General features: G+C 38.0%; 1 protein-coding gene and 1 non-coding gene across 4 annotated transcripts in view; one reads left to right on the top strand and one right to left on the bottom strand.

The window, feature by feature from the left end:
* fmnl1b (formin-like 1b) overlaps nucleotides 1-16,771 on the bottom strand; it is a 63,777-nt gene extending 47,006 nt beyond the window's left edge. For all 3 annotated transcript variants that reach the window (XM_017700748.2, XM_017700750.2, XM_017700749.2), the window contains exon 1: nucleotides 15,993-16,771. In XM_017700748.2, the coding sequence (XP_017556237.1) occupies nucleotides 15,993-16,148 (156 nt within the window). In that variant the 5' untranslated portion in view covers nucleotides 16,149-16,771. The remainder of the gene's footprint in view (nucleotides 1-15,992) is intronic.
* Nucleotides 16,772-18,665: 1,894 nt separating this feature from the next.
* On the top strand, nucleotides 18,666-18,828 carry LOC119263153. Its single transcript, XR_005130159.1, has one exon. It is a non-coding gene; the product is annotated as a U1 spliceosomal RNA (small nuclear RNA).
* Nucleotides 18,829-20,499: the final 1,671 nt, after the last annotated feature.

The following is a 20,499-nucleotide window of genomic DNA, read 5'->3' as shown; positions in this document are numbered from 1 at the left end:
TGTCTGGGCATGATAACTAAACACAATGTACCTCTAGAAGATCAAAAACTGATAAGTTGTAAGTCTTCTCTGATGTCATATCTCTGATGATCTGCCACTAGAAATCTAATAGTAGGCTTGTTTTCCTGATGGCTCCAGTCAGGGCTAAGGAGCATGCATATCCCTTGTCCTACAACACATTCATGAAAGTCAGTATGCTTATATCATTACAGTGAAGTGTGGGACTGCTTAATATCCTCAGGGATATTAATAATGATTATAATGTAATACATCATATCCCACACAACTGTCCATGGAATCTAACGTAGGTGAGACTTTCAAGCATGTCTGTGGGAGGGTTGCATTTGTTTGGCAGCTGTTTACTTTCACTGTAGCAGGTAATGTCAAGACAAAGCTATAGCCAAGCACAGAAAAAGCTAACTTAAATCACTGTCTCTTCCAGTCCCACCTTACATTTTATGACCAAATCAGAAATCACCTAATAACTGCATGGCTGGCTAGATGAGTATTTCCTGAAGCACAATTCAGGTAATGGTATTTTGGTGTATTTCTGAAGTATATACTTTACTGACCAACAGTGCCCTTTCTAGGAGCAGCACAGCGTTGCCAGGTCCAGCTGGGACAGTGGGGCCAAGCTGGTCATATCCTGGATCTTGGTACTAAAAGCTAGTGCTACTCCTGGGGTATGCAGGGCCAGTAGGACAATGTCAATATACAATTAAACAGAAAGAAACAGCCTTTCTCTGTATCTTTAAAATAAGGTCTGTAATTAGGTTGACTAATGAGGAAGAGAGTCACTGCTCTCCTTATTCTCTCTTCTCATGATCTCCTATAATGTATTGCTATCTTGTGGCAAAGTTTTAGGGGAAGATCATCTTGGTGCAAAATAGAATGCTATATTTTTCTGTTGCATTCTTACTTTGAAATAATACATAAAATAATGTTTTTACCTTCACATTTTTTAATGAACCAGTAAATACTTAAATATCATTGTATGCAAATATTTGTGCAGTTTAATGTAAAAAATGTAACATAAAATGTGTCTTTTGTTTTATTTTTCCAATATGTTAAGCTCAGCAAGCACATACAAATTGTGTGCTAAAGTTTATAGAAAATGGCATATTTTAATTTGTTCCATAAAAAGGATGTGTGTCATATGACTGTATAGTGCATTCCCCATGTAAAAATTGATACAGAGGATGCAAGAGCTCAAAGCTTGGCTTTTTTTTACTTAGAAGCTTCTAAGGCTTCATTTTGTCTGGGTCTCTTCACATTTTTTCTGGTCACAACAGGATTTTTTAATAATAGACTTACTTCATATTCAACTTTTAGAAACACATTCTCCCTCTATTCTCCTGGGCTGTACTTTTCTGTCCTCAGACCCTTGCTCTACCTGTTCTCCTCACCCTTCTTTCTTCTCTCTTTCTCTTTGTATTAAAGTTAAACGAACAACATACTCAAATAATGCATGCTGCCAAAATAGTCCTTTCGATTGGACAGAGTTTTTGAATTATGATCAGTGTAGGCATATTCAGTACCTTATAATCAATAATGCTTTGATTCAACAAACACTAGGAATCACACATGAAAACAGCAACTTAAATAGCAGGGAATTAAACCCATTCATTTGCTTCATAAAGGACGCAAGAGTATTGATTTAAGATCATCCAAAGCTCAGTGCTACTTTCAATGAATCTAACATTAGCTAACAAATAGGAATCTAAACAGCACTGTGAAATGCAGTAATAGCAACATACAATATATGTGCCAGATGTTCATAAGTCACATCATCCATCTGTGTCGGGTCTCTAGTCTTTAGATGAGAATTTCAGTCGTAGAAGCTGAACCTATCAGGTTCAACATGGCGTTAAATAAGTAAACTTTCATTACAGAAAAGCCTTTAGTTTGAAGGACAGAACTGAAGCTCTACACAAAGTAAGATTAAATATGGTACTTAAGAAAGGAGGCAAATCAACTTGAAATTATTGATTAGTCTGTGTTTGTATGCTTGCTAGCCAGCGTAATAGCTGAACCCCCTAAAGGCTTCTGTAACTTACTTATCTTCAGCTAAATGAGTTAAGTACTCGACACCACTAGTAACCAACAGATACTGTAAACTGTGTCTATGAGGGTAGTAACTACTGTCTAATGCTGCTTTAACACAACAATAACATGTTCAGAACGAATCAATAAACCTGTGAACAAAGAAGTGTGGTGGCGGTTTTCTCTGACTTTTTGACCTGGAAAAATATGCAGTATATTGTCTATTTATTCTTTAATATTTCCAACTAAATGTGCAGCTTTTTAAATTGACGGCTTCAGCTCATCTGACATGACAGCAGCATCACTTTAGACATTTCAGCAGCTGCTTAACTAATTAACAATTCAATGTTTTGTCTTTTTTGTGTTGTACCTGCTCAGGGGGAGGTGTAAATGTTTAGTAGCTGCTAAGCTCAATGTTTTAATATAGTAGTGTGTAAATCTGAACTTCATTATAACTAGCCTACATTTGAACTTCTGTACAGCTGGTGCAGCCACCCCTGGACTTCAGGCTTGTCAAGTTAGGAAAATAGTGGTGTTGATAATTTACCCCAAGTAGAAACATGTAAAACGTACTTTAAATTGGTTTGAAACCCACTTCAGCTCACATCAGCTCATGCACAGACACACTCTCCCCTGAGCATGGTCTCATTAGCATGGCGCTGTGGCCTATATTACACATCAGGTCTGTGGGAGGAGAGCTACTGATCTGCAGTAATACACCCTTAGGACACATACACACACACAGACACACACGCACATACACACCCACACACACTTTCTCCATTTCTCTCTCACACTTTTTCTGGATTGAAGAAATATCCATAATATCCACTTTACTGCACTAACCAGCCGGCACACTATGTTTTTTTAAGTATCTCCTAATCTCTAATAATAGTACTGTTCCTCTTCCCTAGTAGGAAATGAGGGTAGGCAGCAGGCGACAGAAGCTCAAGGACAAACACTTACTCTATGCCACACTGCTCATTCTGTACATGTCTTTCTGCCTATTTCCTTGTTGTTCTCTCTCTCTCTCTCTCTCCCTTTCTTTCTTTGTCTTGTCATGGGACAATTACAAAATATCATTTCAATGAGTAACATTCAAGGTTAGTATTGTTTTGCTACATCATTCCACCAACAGTCACCTAGTTGCTTCATAGCAGGGGTCTCAAACTACTGGCGTATACACTCACACATTTACAATTTATCCTTAAATCTGGCCCAAAACTTTTTTTCATGGCTAAATATTTACATTTGACAGGCAGATTGTCTAATATAAACTATATAAAATAGCTTAGGCTGATGCTAACATTATTAAAAGACAAAATTGTGCACTGTATCCAAGATGACATACACAAAAACTGGGAGCAGACCTAGAGCAGGCATGCACAACTGGGCAACTACACTAAAAAGTCTGCATCTTTACTGCAAATAAATGTGGCATTTGTCTGTAATGCTACTCCAGGTGAACCTAGTCTCAACGCCTACATTTTCTAAATGTCAATATAAATAAATAAGTTACTCTATTCCTTATTTAGATCAAAAGCTAACCAAATCTGCCTCTGAGGTTTCATGATGTAGAATTAATAAATTAATCAAATTATTAAACAAATCCAATGAGAACACAGATATATCTGCCTTTCTCTGTCAACACTAGATGATGTTTGCATTGCACTGCTGTCAACATAAGAGTCCTATTAAATTCTACTGTAAAATGTCAGTTTACTTAATATAATTTAACACCAAAGAGTTTATCAAGCACTCTGTATATTTATACTACTACTATTACTACAAATGATAAATAAAAGATGTTTTTAGAATAATAACAAATAATAGAAATTATATATATATTTTTTTTTTTATTAGGATGCACCTAAGTGAGTGTATAAATGTTTATGTTTTGTAGTTAAAATTCATACTAAAAATGTTTTTGGAATGTTTTGCTGTCAGTTTATCATCACAGTCCTTTCCCAGAATGTGTCATATCATTTTATATAAACTGTGCTCTTTCTGCTTCTGCCACTTTGAAACTTTTTTGACTTTATTAAATGCGGAATCTCAAGACTCCCCTCAACTCCAACTGTCTTAGCACAGATAATGTGGCCAACAATGAGTAGAAGCTAGGAATCACCAATCACCATTGTATAATGCTAACCAGGAGCTGTTAACTTTCATTATGTTAGCATTTTTGACTCAGATTAAACCCTGACGAGTAGCAGGTCTGCTGCAGCTGCGTGTTGACATCTGAGATCCGACCTGACACTAAAAACAGGTTTTCTGTGGCTGACTGACAGGATGTTTAGACCAAAGCATTGCATCTGCTTTTGTTCTTAGAAATTCTTAGAAAGGTTTTTGATGATAGTGTTTGCTGTTGTCGAGGTGTAGCAACACGATGCATTTCAAAAAGATCAAAGACTGATAAACAAGCCTGTATCTTTTATAAAACAGGCCTATATCTTCTGATGCCCTTTTGATGTAATGGCATACTGCCATGTAGAATTACAGTGTCTCCCTCCCATAAATTAGTTCTTGTGTATTTGCTGCTTGTGTGTATATTGGGGTGGGGGGTGCTACGGTTACACAGTTAGCTGCTCTCATTGATCATTCTCTGTGCGTGCAGCTGATGATAGAGTCGGATAAGTGATGACAAATCTATACACAGAGATCAGAGCTGTAGGGCTGAGAGTTATTTTCGGTTCTACACACACTCACACAGTTTATATATTTGTCTCTGTGGGGTGCAGTCATCTTTTGTATGACTGTACAGAAATGTTTAACTCAGCCCTAACCTTAACCACCTTAACTTGCCTGTGGTTTAATTCATGATTTAATTTGAAACATGATTTGATTTGATTCCCTGTATAGAGACATTTACAGACTCAGGTTGTGATAGAAACCAGAAGTGTTTAATGCCTCTAAAAGCTCCCTCACAGAAAACTATTATATAAAATGATTATGAATGCACTTACTGATGTGCTTTTGTGTCCTGGGGTCTTCTATGATAGTTTTGAGAAAATGATGGCAAAAGTCAGGTCAAGAGACTTATTGTGATTCCATTTATGTACAAGTACACAGTGGAGTGAAATTATGTAAAAGAGCCTCCTTTTTCCATTATCAACATTACATATGCTCTTAAAAATAAAGCTGCCAAAGGTTCTTGTGCAATGGCATAGAAAAAAAAACATTGATCATCTAAGCCACTTATACTCCTGGGTTGCCACTCCCAACAGGGAGAAGGCAGGAAACATTCTGGACAGGCCACCAGTCTAACAAGTTGCAGACACACAGACATACACATTGGGGCCTAAATCACCTGCTGCATGTGTTTGCACTGTGGGAGGACACAAACATAGACAGGGGTGGGCTCGGGTCACCCAGCCAGGGAATCAAACCCCGGACCTGCTTTCTTTGAGGAAATGACACTACCCACTGTGCCGCCCCAAGGTCCTTTACAACTTTAAAAACCTTACAAAACGTCATATCCCAGTTACAAAAATGGTTCTTTGGTAAAACCAAAAAAGGCTCTTCAATGGCATCACTTAAAGGACTGTTTCGGCACCTTTTTCAGAGCCTATAGGTTCAATATTGGTTTTGGAAAGTGAATAAAATGGCTATATTTGTGATGTCAGACATTGCGACTCCTGGCTCTATCACCACCATTATAAAGAAATCTGACTCAGTCTCTCTACTGTTTCACTCTCGGTGGTGTTGCTTATACATTAGCAATTGAATTATGCTGAACTTTTGAAGAACTTCAAAACTCTCATTTATGAATGCAGTGAATAGAACACTTAACCAAGAAACCCATCTTCTCAAAGACATCCACCTTAGAAGCCAGCAGTATGGTGGGGCATTGTTTGTAAGGAGGCCATGTGGTGTTCACGCAATTTGACTTTTGGCCAGAGGTAATACAGCAGGGGGCTCAACTCTGGTCCAGAAGACCCAGTGTCTAACATAGTCCCTCCAGCATCAGAGCTGAACACATTCAGATACAGTGGAACAGCATTCAGATACTTTTGACCTACTGTTTGATGAATAGTACTGTTTTGGACACCCATATTGGACACAGATATCTGAAAAATGGTACATTTTTACAGGAGAAGACAAAAATGTTCTATACTTTTAATGTATGTGAATGTAATGAGATCTTTTCTGTTCTGTTTTCCGTTCATCATGAATTTTGACAATATATTCAAATGATGTAGATAGCAATGTTTCTTTGCTTTACCATTTACAACAGAAGAATGTGATTTTTGACACTGTATACTGAAGTTACAGATCAGCTTAATGGAGATTTTGGAAATTGAACACTTCCAAAATGACAAGAAATGCAAACCAAGCTTGAACTAAAGAAATACCACTGCCTCTTCGAAGACACATAAAATGTGAAATTGTATTTATGTACATGTTCCTTCCAAATAGATTCCCTTATTAGAACACTGGGAACAAGAAAGAACATGTATTCAGTAATATGCAGCATTTAAATATTGCATATATATTTTTGTTTAAACTTCAAGATATTAATATTAACTTCTAACATTGCATAACAAATTGGCATTTGTACTAACAGTTGAATCTTTGAGTACATCCTCAACAACATCTACCCTTTATTTGACTTAACTGTTTTTACCATGCCCTCATGAACTTACCCTCACTATTTCCCTTTATACTGTCTCAAGATTGTTACTTTACTCTGCTCACTTCCCAGTTAGCCTAGCTAACAAGCTAAGTGCTGCACAACTGACAACAACAAAAGATAAAAGCATGCACCACATTTAAACCAGGCACAGCAATTATTCACAAAGTTTTTGTTAATGAATGCTACACTCTCTAGACTTCTCAAAAAGTAGTATATTGTGCAAAGTTTGCATAGCTAGCTTAACGCACCAGTGAGAAATCATTACTTAACCATCACAAACTGTTGAAAGCCTTATGAGTGCTTCTCTGCACTGGGATTGAACTCTTTCCCACAAGGCACAAGTAACTTAACCATTCTTTTAAACAATCAATTACAAAACACACATGTGCACAACTCAAAAACTACTCCATTCACTGACCTATTAGCCTGTAAAAACATTTCAAACATTAGGATTGTTCTCGCACCCAGTATTGAGCAACCAACGTATTTGATAACTAAGCAAATAAATAAATTTGTTCTTGTGTGCCTAAATGAAATAAATATATATTTATTTGTTTTTGTATCCTTTTTAAGAAAAAACTATTGAGGTAATGCTGACTGTTTTTAGGACACAAAAAATGGGCTTGCAATTGCTGATATATGTAGCTGTTAGCATTTTATTTCTTTGTATTTTGCACAATAGTAAAAGTGAGATTTCATCCTGCAGAGAAAGCGAATTTGGCATTTATTGTTACTTTATTGCATCAAAACATTTTTCATGCCCATCCTGTTAATATGTTTTCGCACTCGGTCTAGTTTTGTATCAGCTAAGAAACTATTCTCAATTTCTGTTTATGATCTGAAAGGAACAGTGAGGCTGGAACTGGCTTCCTGTTCACCAGCTTCTTGTTCCTATTTTCCCTTCCACCTTAAATAAATAAGCAAATAAAATGCAACCAAAGGTGCAAGAATGTAACTGAGGCACCATCTAAGGTGGAGCGGAAAATTCTAAAGAGAACTTGGTCAATAAGAAGTTAACTCAGCTTCGTAAGTTTGTACAGTAATGAAGAGATGATGAATGGCTGTGCTGAAAGAGGTTTTGGTTCACTGTGGCTAACCAGACCCACAGGGCCCACAATCACCTGTAGCCAGAGGGCCCACAGGCAGATTAAAGTGCCACTAGCTCTCTAAGGCAAAGTATGTTCTTATTGAAAAATCTGCTCTTTTTTATGACATTAACACCTTGAAAACTCTTTCATAAGTTCCCTTAGTGCATCATACTAAGATCTGAACAATCAACCCTGGGAACATAGAACCCAGGAACATTCTCTTGGAATCCTGGAAACACAGATAGGAAAAATAATTCACATGACTTGAGCCCAACAACTAGCTTACCCACATCTTTTGTTTTATCTCGCTGTCCCAAAATAATGAAATATGCAAATTTATTCTACAGAATCTTCTCAAACCTCAAAGGAAACTGTACCAACGAGTCAGCTTTCGTTTGTGAAAATGTTCCTAGCCAGTGCTCCCATGTTTGACTCCATTAACTGATTGGCCCATTTGGCTAATTAAGCACCTGTCTCTGTAAGATCTTCCGAAGTCCCTCTGCTCGACAAGGCCAATAGGACCCTATGCTAATCTTTAATGAGATCCTATTGATTGCTAAGCACAAACATGAAGGTCTAAGCACAAAACTCCTCCACAGACCCATGAACATTCATGTTGTAGTTCTAAGACTCATGTACTCAAGTTCGGTTCTCTCCTTTTTCTGAGTGAACAATCAATGAGCAGGAAATGTTCTATTGCTTTCACATCACTGTCTCGGTGCACAACAGTATGAACAGTCTTACTTTTGGTTTGAGCTTGTTTTGTATATAGACAGTAAAGCATAAACGTTTCAGATGAGGTTGCTACACTATAACCTGATCCATTTCACTTTTGGTTTGAGCTATATGGAATGCAAAATCAGCCTACGCTAGACAGTCATGCGTTGTTCACAGTTCACAAGTGAGATGGCAAAATTAGTCCTACATCCCTTGATCCTTGTCACAGAGTTCTCTCTCACTGGAATGTGCAAAGGTAGAGGTTCAGGTAATCTTTGCGTTTGACAAGGCTTCTTTTACAAAAGTTTGACATGTTATGGTTACAGACACATTACCTGATCCCCAATACCTGGTTTTATGTAGTTTTACAACAAGGTTTTGGCCTAAAATGCTGTGATCCTATGTTCCCTGTCTGTTGTAGTTACATGCTAACTGCATTTCACTGGCTTTGTACTTGTACTCTACAAAATGACAATAAAGTTAAATCTAATCTAAAATGTACTTTTTAAATGTCTCCAAAGGAATTTTTTTTTTTGATTTACCATTTTTTTAAACCCTTTCGACAATACATACAAACCTCATAAGAGGTTTACAGGTCATTTTAGATTTTAGAAGATACTTTGGTGTTTGGGCTGTATTAAACAGTGCAAGCCCTGGTTTTATATTACAGTTAGATTCTGTAGTCCTGCAGTGACAATTTACATTAGTCATCCACTAGTACAGTGGTTGTCAACTTGGTCCTCAGGACCCCCTAAATTGTCCACATTCTTCCTTCATTCTGACGTTGTGCAAGAAAAAATGTGGACTATGTAGGGGGCCCGAGGACTGGGTGGGAAACAGCTGCTGTACTATTTTCTAATTAGAGAACCACTCTTGCAAGCCCCACACCCTCTACTATATGGCAAAATTGGCCAATAGTCATAAAGTGATATCGTAAATGATAAGATTGGTGCAGCTCATAAAATAGCCATTGAGTGGGCCTACACGGTAGTTGTTTCTAATAAAGTGGACAGTCAACGTTCAGTGTGATAGCAGAAAATACGGCATGTACAAAGAGTCAGTTATTGTTGATGCACAAAAATGACTTGAATGATTGTTGTTTTGGAAGTTTGGAAGTTCTCAAATGGGAGGTGAGATGTGTGTCTGAAATGAAAAGTGATACATCACTTGAATCAGGTTTGGTGTATAAGAGCAATATGGTCAGTAAAAATATTATGAGCTAGAGAGCACAGAGTCTGCTTGATTTATGTGCTGTGGTTAGCACTGGGACTGGCTGAATTGATTAGTATGGAAAGCAGCACAGAAAAAGCCCTGCAGTAACTGATTCTGAAAGCTCATATCTACCTCAGCCGCACAGCATTACCAACTACAGTCTAACTGGTCGTCAGTAGCATGAAGCAACATTAAAACAACTGTCAAATTCACATCTGCCAAACTAAAGCAAGACAACATTAACAAAACTGTTACACGAGATCATGTCTGACCAGCTATTAAAAAGAATAAACAATAAACAAAAATAAAAGGGCAACACAGTGGTAGCACAACCATCTACATCTACCAGTTCATTCCAGAGACACGCATGTTTACTATGATCTTTGAGCTTTGTTGGTAAAAAGCCACCCACTGTCCACTTTAACAGAAACCTGTGAGAAACTTCCACTCACTAGACACTTTATGAGTTCTACCAACATTATAGTATACAATAGGTGTACAATTACAGCCCATCTGTGCCAGTTTTGCACTGCAGGGCCACTGTTGACCAGATATTATTTGTAATGATGCACCAAAATAAAAATTCTTCGCTGAAACCAAAATTGAAATACAGGACACACTGGGCTGAAAGCCAAAGCCAGAAAATAGCTGACAACAATCAAAAGCAGTTTACATAAAGCAAACCTACTAAACTTTACAGTATAAGCACCAAAAAACATAATTTAACAACTACAGAAAGTGATTGGTCATTGGTCATCTATGGCAATGAATTCTGTAAATTTCTTGCCTATACTTTAGCACTTTAGCACTGTCATTTTTCTCTGTTTTAGTTAAAAAATTAAAAACCTGAGGCTGGAGATGGTGTAGGTGTGCTAACTGGGACATTTCGTTCTCTTTCTGTTGTTTTACTGTGTTTTGCATATTGAAGTAGAAAAATATGTTTTGAAGTGGCAACAAACCTGTGGAGAGGTTCTTGGACATTGTACCCCCTAGATATTCAACAGGAACAAGGATCACACATCACTTGTGGAATGTCCCTCATTGAAGCTGTGAAATAGCTCCACATGGCCTACACTTCCACTGTTGATCTATTGCTGGTCAAACTGTTTGAATGTTGTTTGAAAGCTGGGAGAATAAACAGCGGTTTTTATTACTGTTTCTCATTTTCATTACCATTACATTAATTTAAGTCTTAAATTTGACACTTTGTTGTAGTCCAGTGATGAAGGGATAGAAGCTACAATCTCTGTACACCAGCAAGGTGGATGTTTCTGATAAAGCAGCCAGTGAGTGTAGATATTTTTTAAAGCTCTCTGGAAGGTTTTTAAAATTCTGCTACATCAGCTGTTTCATTGTTCAACAGACAGACCAAAGTTTATTGTCATGGTTAAATTATGAACCATGGCAACCAGCATGACACTGAGGTAATTCAGTAACCACATGTATTCTAGCTCCTGTAAACATGATTAAAGTTTAATTAATGGTACTTTTTGCTGAGAGTGTGCTCACACAGACACACCCACTGTGCTGGATCCAGACTTTGGTAGTTCATCTCCATAGCTGTCCTACTGTTGCATATTCATAGAATATACAAACTCTGCTTTATGATATTTGGTATGTAAGGGAGCAAAGCACTGCTATAAAATCACTCACTCACTGACAGCAATGCTGCCTTTAGGTGATTATTAGTGGTCATTTACAGAACAAAATTGTCTTTCTCGTTCCTACACTGGAAGGACTACTGTACACAGTATCAGTCACAAGGCTGAACAAATTCTTTTTTTCATATTTTTCACATTTTAGGAAAATAGTGGATACAGTAAAACTATGAAATGTACATGTATAGAATCACATATGGGATAAAACCTGTAAAAAGAAGGACTTTCTACTTTTCACTACTTTCACTTTCTACTAAATTCATTCAGAGTGGTTTGTTATGAAATGGCATCTCAAGCATTGACACCATGTTCATTAACATGTAATATATTAACCTTCTGTAAGGTAGCTTTTAGATGCATTTAAACCTTTAGACATCTAGTTCCTATCACCACCACTGTGAACAATTCTGAAATGGTAAGTTAGAACACTGAACCACTCTGAACAGCTCTGTTTATATATTAGCAGTTTAACTGTGCAAATTTTGAAATTTTTCTATTTTAGATTCATGTTGCACACTATTGCAATTCTCTGAAGCAGCTTTATGAGGAGCCATCTGAGATGCTTTGCCAACAGGATTTAAGAATACATTGGTTGCTGCAAACTACTAGCTGGATGAACAATAAAAAATGTCCTTTGGATTTAAAACAGACATAATATTCACTTTTTATATTTGTCATATAAACATATTTCAAGCATTTAAGCATAAGCCTTTAGATCGTATTGAAAAAAACCATACATTCAATCAAGTATGACTGGAACTGTCAAAAGTCAAAAGGACTGGAATTGCTGGAACATGCATTTAAAGTGGAATTCCAATACATTCTTCAGATTTATGTGAAATGTTCTAGAGAAACTCTAGTGTAACTACATTCTTTAGAGTGGTGGAGCTTCATCCAATAACTTTGGGATGAGTTGGTATGAGGTTTGTAATCCAAACCTCACTAATGCTTTTGTAGCTGAATACATTCAAATTCTCACAACGGTGTTCCAACATCTATTGTGAAGACTTTCCAGAAGAGTGGAGGCTGTAAATGCAGCAAACTGCGCATTAGTATCCTTGATTTTCCAGGAAATGTTGGGTAAGCAGGTGTCTACAAACTTTTGGACATACAGTGCAGGGTGTTATAGGCAAAACAGTCCTAAAGAAAACTGTTTTCTATTTTCACCACACTAAACATTACATAGAAAAACATACATTGTGACCTTGGGTTCCTATCACCACTACTGTAAAGAAATCTATGTTAGTGTGTTGTTCTACAATGCACCATTGCACATCTCAATGACTGAATTGTGCAGAAATGTATGAAGAACTGAAGCAATTTTCTTTTATATCCTGAAATTAAAGCTGAAATTGAGCACCTTCACCTCATTGTCATTGTTTCAGATCCAGTGTGCTGGAGAACAGATGTCACTGTCTAATTATGGACTGCACCGTATACGCAGACACAGTCAGAACTCGTAAATCGTATCTCTGACGAGGCAATAGCATGGGCACAAGCCTTCCCTGGTATGTCTGTAAAGATAACGATGCATCTGACTTACCATACCGCATATTGGACATACTTAGGCAGATCTTTGCTGCTGATCATCTTAAATCTAACTGTTCAGAGTTTTTTTCTCTTTTCAGCAATCACACATGCTTTCGTCTACATAACGTATTTATCTTTTGTGAATGTTTCTACATTCATTGTCCATTTTATCAGCTCCATTTACCATATAGGACCACTTTATAGTTCTACAACTATAGACTGTTTCTGTTTCTTTGTATACTTTGTCAGCCCCCTTTTACCCTGTTCTTTCACCCTGATCAGGACCACCACAGATATTATTTGGGTGGTGGATCATTTTAACACTGCACTGGCACTGATGCGGTGGTGGCATGTTAGTGTGTGTTGTGCTGGAACAAGTGGATCAGACACAGCAGTTCTGTGTGAGTTTTTGAATTCTGTGTCCACTCACTGTCCACTCTTTTAGACACACCAACCTACTTGGTCCAACTTGTAAATGTAAAGTCAGAGACAACAGCTCATCTGTTGCTGCACAGTTTGAGTTAGTCATCCTCTAGTCTATCATCAGTGGACATAGGATGATGTTTGTTGGATATTTTTGGTTGATGGAGTATTCTCAGTCCACTGGAGACTGTGAGTTGTTTAGAAGACTCCAGCAACACTGCTGTGTGTGTCCACTCTGTGTTGTCACTACCATGTCAATGTCACTGCAGTGCTGAGAATGACCCACCACCCTTATAATACCTGCTCTGTGGTGGTCCTGACCCTTGATGAACAAGACTAAATAGCACAAAAACTAGCACAAAATAATATGAATGAAATCTGAGGGTAGGTTGAGTAGGAGTAGGTGATTAAGTAGGATGTTGTTTAGACCCCTTGGTTTTTTGCTATATTTTGCCATCTCTCTCTCTCTCTCTCTCTCTCTCTCTCTCTCTCTATATATATATATATATATATATATATATATATATATATATGGGTCATTCCATGGAAATGGCACATTTTGAGTCCTCATCTCCTCTTTAGGTGTATTTTATCTACTGGGTCATAAAAATCTAAATTTTAACAGCTTTACATATACATTAAAATATCTCCTTTAATACAGTGTATTTTTTTTTATTTGATCTTTTTATGAGAACTTTGTTTATTTATTTATTTTTGCTGACACCACCTATTTTGTCATGTCCCTCATGGCCTTCAATGAAAGTATACTTAGAATATACCAAATACAACTATAAAAAAGTCCATATATTTTGATGTCAACCTAAACAACTGTCTGTGTTTAATTGTTTGTGATATTATTTTTCAAAATTAATTGATAATTATTTATTAAAATCACATTATTTAGTTCTGTACCTAAGTAACCCCTCAACCCCGTAACACAAATGAATCTCCCCCACAAAAACAATGGTCTGCTGAAGCAATAAGAGTTCCTTTCATTGGAACTAAGACGCCGAGCCCAACTCCTGAAAAACAGCCCCTAATAATCCCCCTCCGTCAAAATTTACACTCGTCCATTGGATTGCCAAATGGAGAAGCATGATTCATCACTCCAGAGAACACGTCTCCACTGCTCTAGAGTTCAGTGGCAGTGCTTTGCATCACTGCATTCAAAGCTTTGCATTGCGCTTGGTGATGTAAGGTTTGGATGCAGCTGCTCGGCCTTGGAAACTCATACCATGAAACTCTCTCTGCACTGTTCTTGAGCTAATCTCAAGGCCACATGAAGTTTGGAGGTCTGTAGTGATTGACTCTGCAGAAAGTTGGCAACCTCTGTGCACTATGCGCCTCAGCATCCACTGACCCCGCTCTGTCATTTTAAGTAGCCTACCACTTTGTAGCTGAGTTGCTGTCATTCCCAATCACTTCCACTATGTTGTATGACGGTTGACTGTGGAGTATTTAGTAGTGAGGAAATTTCACGAAAGGGCTTATTGCACAGGTTGCATCCTATCACAGTACCATGCTGGAATTCACTGAGCGACCCATTCTTTCACAAATGTTTGTAGAAGCAGTCTGCATGCCTTGGTGCTTGATTTTATATGCCTGTGGACATGGAAGTTGCATGAATCTGAAGTACAGCACTATTATGACAACAGCGTAAGTGTTGCTATATTATTATCAGCAAAATTAACTTAACTGCTTCTCTCAAACACACACACACACACACACACACACAGAGCAGGAGGACCTGGGATTATAATTGGGATTTATATTCAAAGTGAGGGACAGTTGTAGAAGTTAGGAACCAGGTGGAGATTAAGAGATAAATTTGCTGTTTTTCAACCCAGACATTTCTGGATTTGCTCTTTACCATCATTATAGCATAGCACAAGCTTACTGTTAGCTTTAATACTGAGAAACCTTCATGCTGCCAATAAGCATTATCTAATGGGCAAACAAAAATCAATCAAAAACATTTGACAAAACATAATGTTAATTAAATATAATGTTGATAAACTAAGGTTTAGTACTACATACCCAACTAAAGGCCTGAGGTGTCCACAAATGTTTGACATGCAGTTTTTGTAAGTCAAAGTAAAAATAGGTGTGAAAATTAGGAGTTTCCAGAACTGGAGTTCAAAAAATTATTAAAATATATAGAGACAACAGGACTCCTAACAACCATGCAAGACCTGGTAGACCACCAAAACTGTCACCATCATATATAGCACGTTAATCTTTGAGAGAGTGGAGGAAATTGAGCTCCCCTCTTATTTCATATCTGAAACAATCCACAGGTGTTTCTGTCCATCCTCCTCTATGAGAAGAACTCAGCACTATGGCTCTGAAAGGTTGTGCACTCCAGAACACAAAGCACAGAACTATATCAGTCAATATGTCTATGATTAGTTGGATCATGAAAAGCAAAAAATGCACCTAAGTTGTAAGACTCAACATTGGATGTATGGAAAAATATTTCTTTCAAAAATTTAAAGCATGTCTCACAAAAAAAATAAACAGAAGCTGTAATAAAGGCAAAAGTGGACACTGAAAATGTGACATTATATTTAGTTGTTGAGGCTTCTATGATATCTTCTGTTAAATATGTTTTCTGGTTGGTTTCCTGATGCTGGTCTCTAACTTTTGCAGTACTGTATGTGTGTGTTGGCACTACCTAGCACTCACCAGAACCACGGTGAATCTCTCCTCTAGCTCCTCATCTGGAGGCAAGGGCAGCTTGGGGCCAGGAGGTTGTTTAAGGCCCCCAGGGCTGAAAGAGCTTTGAGGCCCTTTTAACTCTCGCCCAGGGGACACGTCCATCCCGCCTGCAGCATTCCCCATGACTCTTTATATCAGTGATGCACACAGATTCACTCAATCACCTGAACATAAGCAGTCTTCACATTAATCCATATACACACTCCTGAGTTATCCAAGGCAATCACAGAGGGTGACCAGAATGTGACGGTTTTCCAAGAAGACTTTGGGCCGTCCCGTAAAGTTTTTACTTAGAGTGACCTAGTAACAGCAACCTTGGCAACAAAGTCTGATTAATTTCAACCAAATCCAGGTGAGCAGAGGTTCATCAAGAGTCAATACTTTCAGACAGTATTGTAGAGTAGCAAAAATTAAAGTAGCAATTTCTTAGAATTGTATTAGTTGCTCCTCCTCCTTCTGAAGTTATACTGGATCCAGGCAAAGTTGGTTCAGTGAACGAATAGAAATGAACTTGAAAGCATTAAGAGGTAGACAAGGTTTACCAGTGATGCAGGACAGGTTCTGAGAAAGAGAGAAATAAGGAATCAAAAAGAGTGTAACACCTGTAGTCCTCACTGCAGCTGTCACACACAAGTTCAACCTGAACAACCCTTCTGTTCCCAGCTCATCTGGCATCCTGGGTTTGGCTCTTCTCTGACAGGGCCCCGTGTTCCATCCCAGAGCGAGCAAGAGAGGCAGGAAGGTGAGGAGAGAGAGGAATAGTGGTGAAGAGTGGTGGAGGAGAGCCAGAGCTCACTCTAAAGCGCATGCAGAAGGCAGCGCAATAGCAACTGAGCAGCTGGGTCCTAATGCTGTCGAGTTCACCTCGCTCTTCTGCTTCATGCCTGTGACTGCGACAGGCAGCTGGTGTAGATTCCTGTAGTGTTAACGTGACTTTAGAGACTGAATGGGACTACATATGTACAGTTGTATGATAAGGTTTAGGCACCCCTGGTCAAATGACATTTTGTGGCCTGTGCAAAAGTTATGGCATGTTTTACGTTTTATGTTTTTGTTTATGTTTGATTGATGGTTTGTTTTTGTTTTGTTGGACTTATTAATAGCAGGGAAACGCCATATTTAGAGAGCCATATTATAAGATTGTGCCCTTAAGAGAATGTGTTTACTTTTTTTTCACTTACAAAATCAACAAAACATGCAGTTTGACTATTTAAACTTTTGCACATAACTGTAGCTGCATTGCTATCTTTATTATCTTTATCTTTAGTTTTCACTGAGCACTACTGTGGCTAAATAACAACTAAGCCAAATCTTACTCTTTAGAATATTTAAATAGCTTTTCCAATTGAATGTTTTTTCAAGTGGAAGTAAGTGACAAAAAAAGAACAAAATGTCCCACAATGTCCCCCCAGTGTAAGTTGAATGTGTGTATTTTCTGTCACTGTGAGGACATTTGTACCTGACCAGCAGGGTAAACACACACACACACATTTAATTGTTCCAGTGGCACACACACACACACACACACACACACATTTAACTGTTCCAGTGGATGCTAAGCCAAACAAAGTCTCAGGTTACTTATGTCTATTACAGCACTAGGGAAATAACCATCACCATAGTGATACTGCCTTACATAGAAGAATATTATCTAGATCTCAGCTACCCAACATTCTACTTCAAACACCAAGACACAAATACTGTAAGCTTAAGGCAACTGTGACACCGTAACAGGGAACAAGGCTTAAAGTACATGGATCTAACAAGCACTTTGATGCTTGATCTTCAAAATAAAATGTTCAAAGCATCATAAGCCCATGAAATACATTACCTGTTATAGCATTACACATATAAAATATATTACTGTAGTGTAGTTATGCTGTTTTACAGAACAGAATGTGCCTTATCATTCAAGTTTTAATATGTTGACACAAGTGGGTTCATTTTCAATGAAACTGGCACCATCTAGTGTTAGATTATAGTAACAGATCATTCCAAGAATGAGGCTCAGCTGATTAACTGTCCTGTTTCCCTGTAATTGTGCATTCAGGAAGAAGTGGAAAAATACTCAGACACTCCCACCCATTACACATCATGCCCCCCTCCCCAGTTTTAGCTGTCTAAAACTATTTTGACAGAGTAATTTGAAACAGTAATTGAAAAACTATTGACTGATGGCAAATAATTTAATAAGCTGTACAAAGATTGACATATTCAGGGGAAAGTAGAGGAGAGAGTAGAAAACTATCTTTAGATAGAAGTTTAATCACTTACTCACTTGTTTTACAAAATAAATTGCTGACATATGATTGCTAGAAAAACTGCATAGATCACCAAACCAGCATTTGTGTTCTGTGGAAACTGCCGCTGTAAGAAATGGTGTACTGGTAATATGTCTAATCTAGATCCTTTCCAACATCCACTGTAGACTGATGACACTCCCCTTACCATCACCGCACACCTGCATTTTAAATTCTCTGAATCTTTCTGTACAGTTTACAGCTGACATTTGCACTAGATCACTTACATGCTACTTTTATGCCAACCCATACGCGTATATGTATGTATATGTAAAAATACATGATGCGCATTCGTATATATTGTTTTGTTGTCCTTTGTCACGTGTATTTATTGTTCTGTGTACTTACCTGCCGGTGGTGATACCATGTGCATGAAGTTGGCTCACCCAGGGCGAGGATCTGTCAAAGCACTTTGGTTGTGTTCATCCTTGCAAATTCTCCAAATAAGGGAATCTCAACTGCATAATTTCCGGTAGTGGGGGACTGTGTTCCACTCGCTGGAGGTTAGGGAACCAGCCTTGTGACCAGAATCCCCTAATGGTATGTGACTGAAGGGCCCTTGAATTAGGCACCTAAACCCTAACTGTGGGTGCTGTGGATAGGGCTGCCCACTACTCTGGGCAAGTGTGCTCATTGCCCCCTGCTGTGGGTGTGTGTGTGTGTGCCTGTGCATGCCTTCACTAGTGTGTATGTGGTGTTGTACTGCACAGATGGGTCAAAATGTAGTGGTGAGATTTCCCCATTGTGAGACTAATAACTAAGTCATTTAACTTTATTATATATACTGTCAGTGATGTTGAACTGCAAGTAATGATAGACCTGACTGCGTAGGGAAATGCACCATGGGGCCTGAAGAACAGCATTTTACTGCATTATATACAAGTTATATTGAGGAATGACAATAAAACCCACTTGATTTGAAATGATCTCATGTCTATTGAATACACTTCTCGTGTTGTCATAAGCTAACTATAGCTTTATAGCTAACTATTTATAGCTGTTTTTCAGTATGGTTAAGTTTAGAGTTTACCATTATAACATACCCAAAATCATAAATGGACATTCTATGAGGTAAATGTTGTTGATCCCTGGATGGATCTTCTGATTGGGTAAATGTTGGCTACTGAGTGGCAAAAATAAATAAAGCAAGCAGACACAAAGGCAGGCAAAGTTGCTGGATTTTATTTGCAAAATGATTTCAATTAAAAAGCATTGGATTTATCACTGAAATCCATGAGATAGTTTCTCTCTTGTTTGCCTTTCAATGAGTGAAATGTGTGTGTACACATGCATAATGACTGATTCAAATAATTTCCTGAAGCCACCAGGCTCTCTCTTTAGGCTTATAAGAGAATCTATTTTTAATGCCTGTCCAAGCATTAATGTATTGTTTTTGAAAGAGCCACGATATAACTGACTGGAGTTTCCTTTGAAAATTGAGAGTGCTGGAGTCGCCCCTCTGACCTGCTCCTGTGATTAAGAATTTATTACTCCTCATTTTTTCCTCCACCTGCAGGTGAGAAGGTGTAAGACCAGAAGGCATGAAGCACTGCCTTCTGAGGTGACCATTTGTTGTAAAAATATACGAATATAAATCATCACAATTGCAAATTGAACCAATGCGGCTACACAACCCTTTGCCCAAAGGGGTGGCATTGTCAAGCAATCTGATGAAGCACTGATCTTTATCCAGCCTTATACACAAGAACAAATTCTGGCAAGTGTAATTGATTACTTACACTGTGTAAAGTAGTCATGACAAACCCATTTCCATAGTAGAAACCATAACTGGACACTCTGCAATACCTGCTGGAAATTTTTATTACACACAGTGGTTCTGTTGTTAATCTGAAATCTGCGATGTTGAATTTGACCTTTCCCTTGTGGTAAACATGTGAGTGCCTCATAGATTTCAAACAATCTGACACATCCAATGGTCTCATGCAGGGAACAATAAACCCCTCATTCACAAAGCTTACTTCTGAGCTACAATCAGCATCAGTGGACGTACCGCTCAGATCTGACATTGTTACCTGAAACAAACAAACAAACAAATACAAGAACATCTCAATAAAGGAGTATTCCACTGTTGTAAAAAATGTATCATTCGGTCATTGAGATCTAACCAATGCCATTCTTAATATTTCAATATGAAATTTATTGCAGATAAACTT

This window comes from Pygocentrus nattereri, chromosome 3, assembly GCF_015220715.1.
Source record: "Pygocentrus nattereri isolate fPygNat1 chromosome 3, fPygNat1.pri, whole genome shotgun sequence".
In the NCBI taxonomy this organism is placed as follows: domain Eukaryota; kingdom Metazoa; phylum Chordata; class Actinopteri; order Characiformes; family Serrasalmidae; genus Pygocentrus; species Pygocentrus nattereri.
The sequence above is the reverse complement of the archived record's forward strand: the minus strand, read 5'-3'. Positions and strand labels throughout refer to the sequence as shown.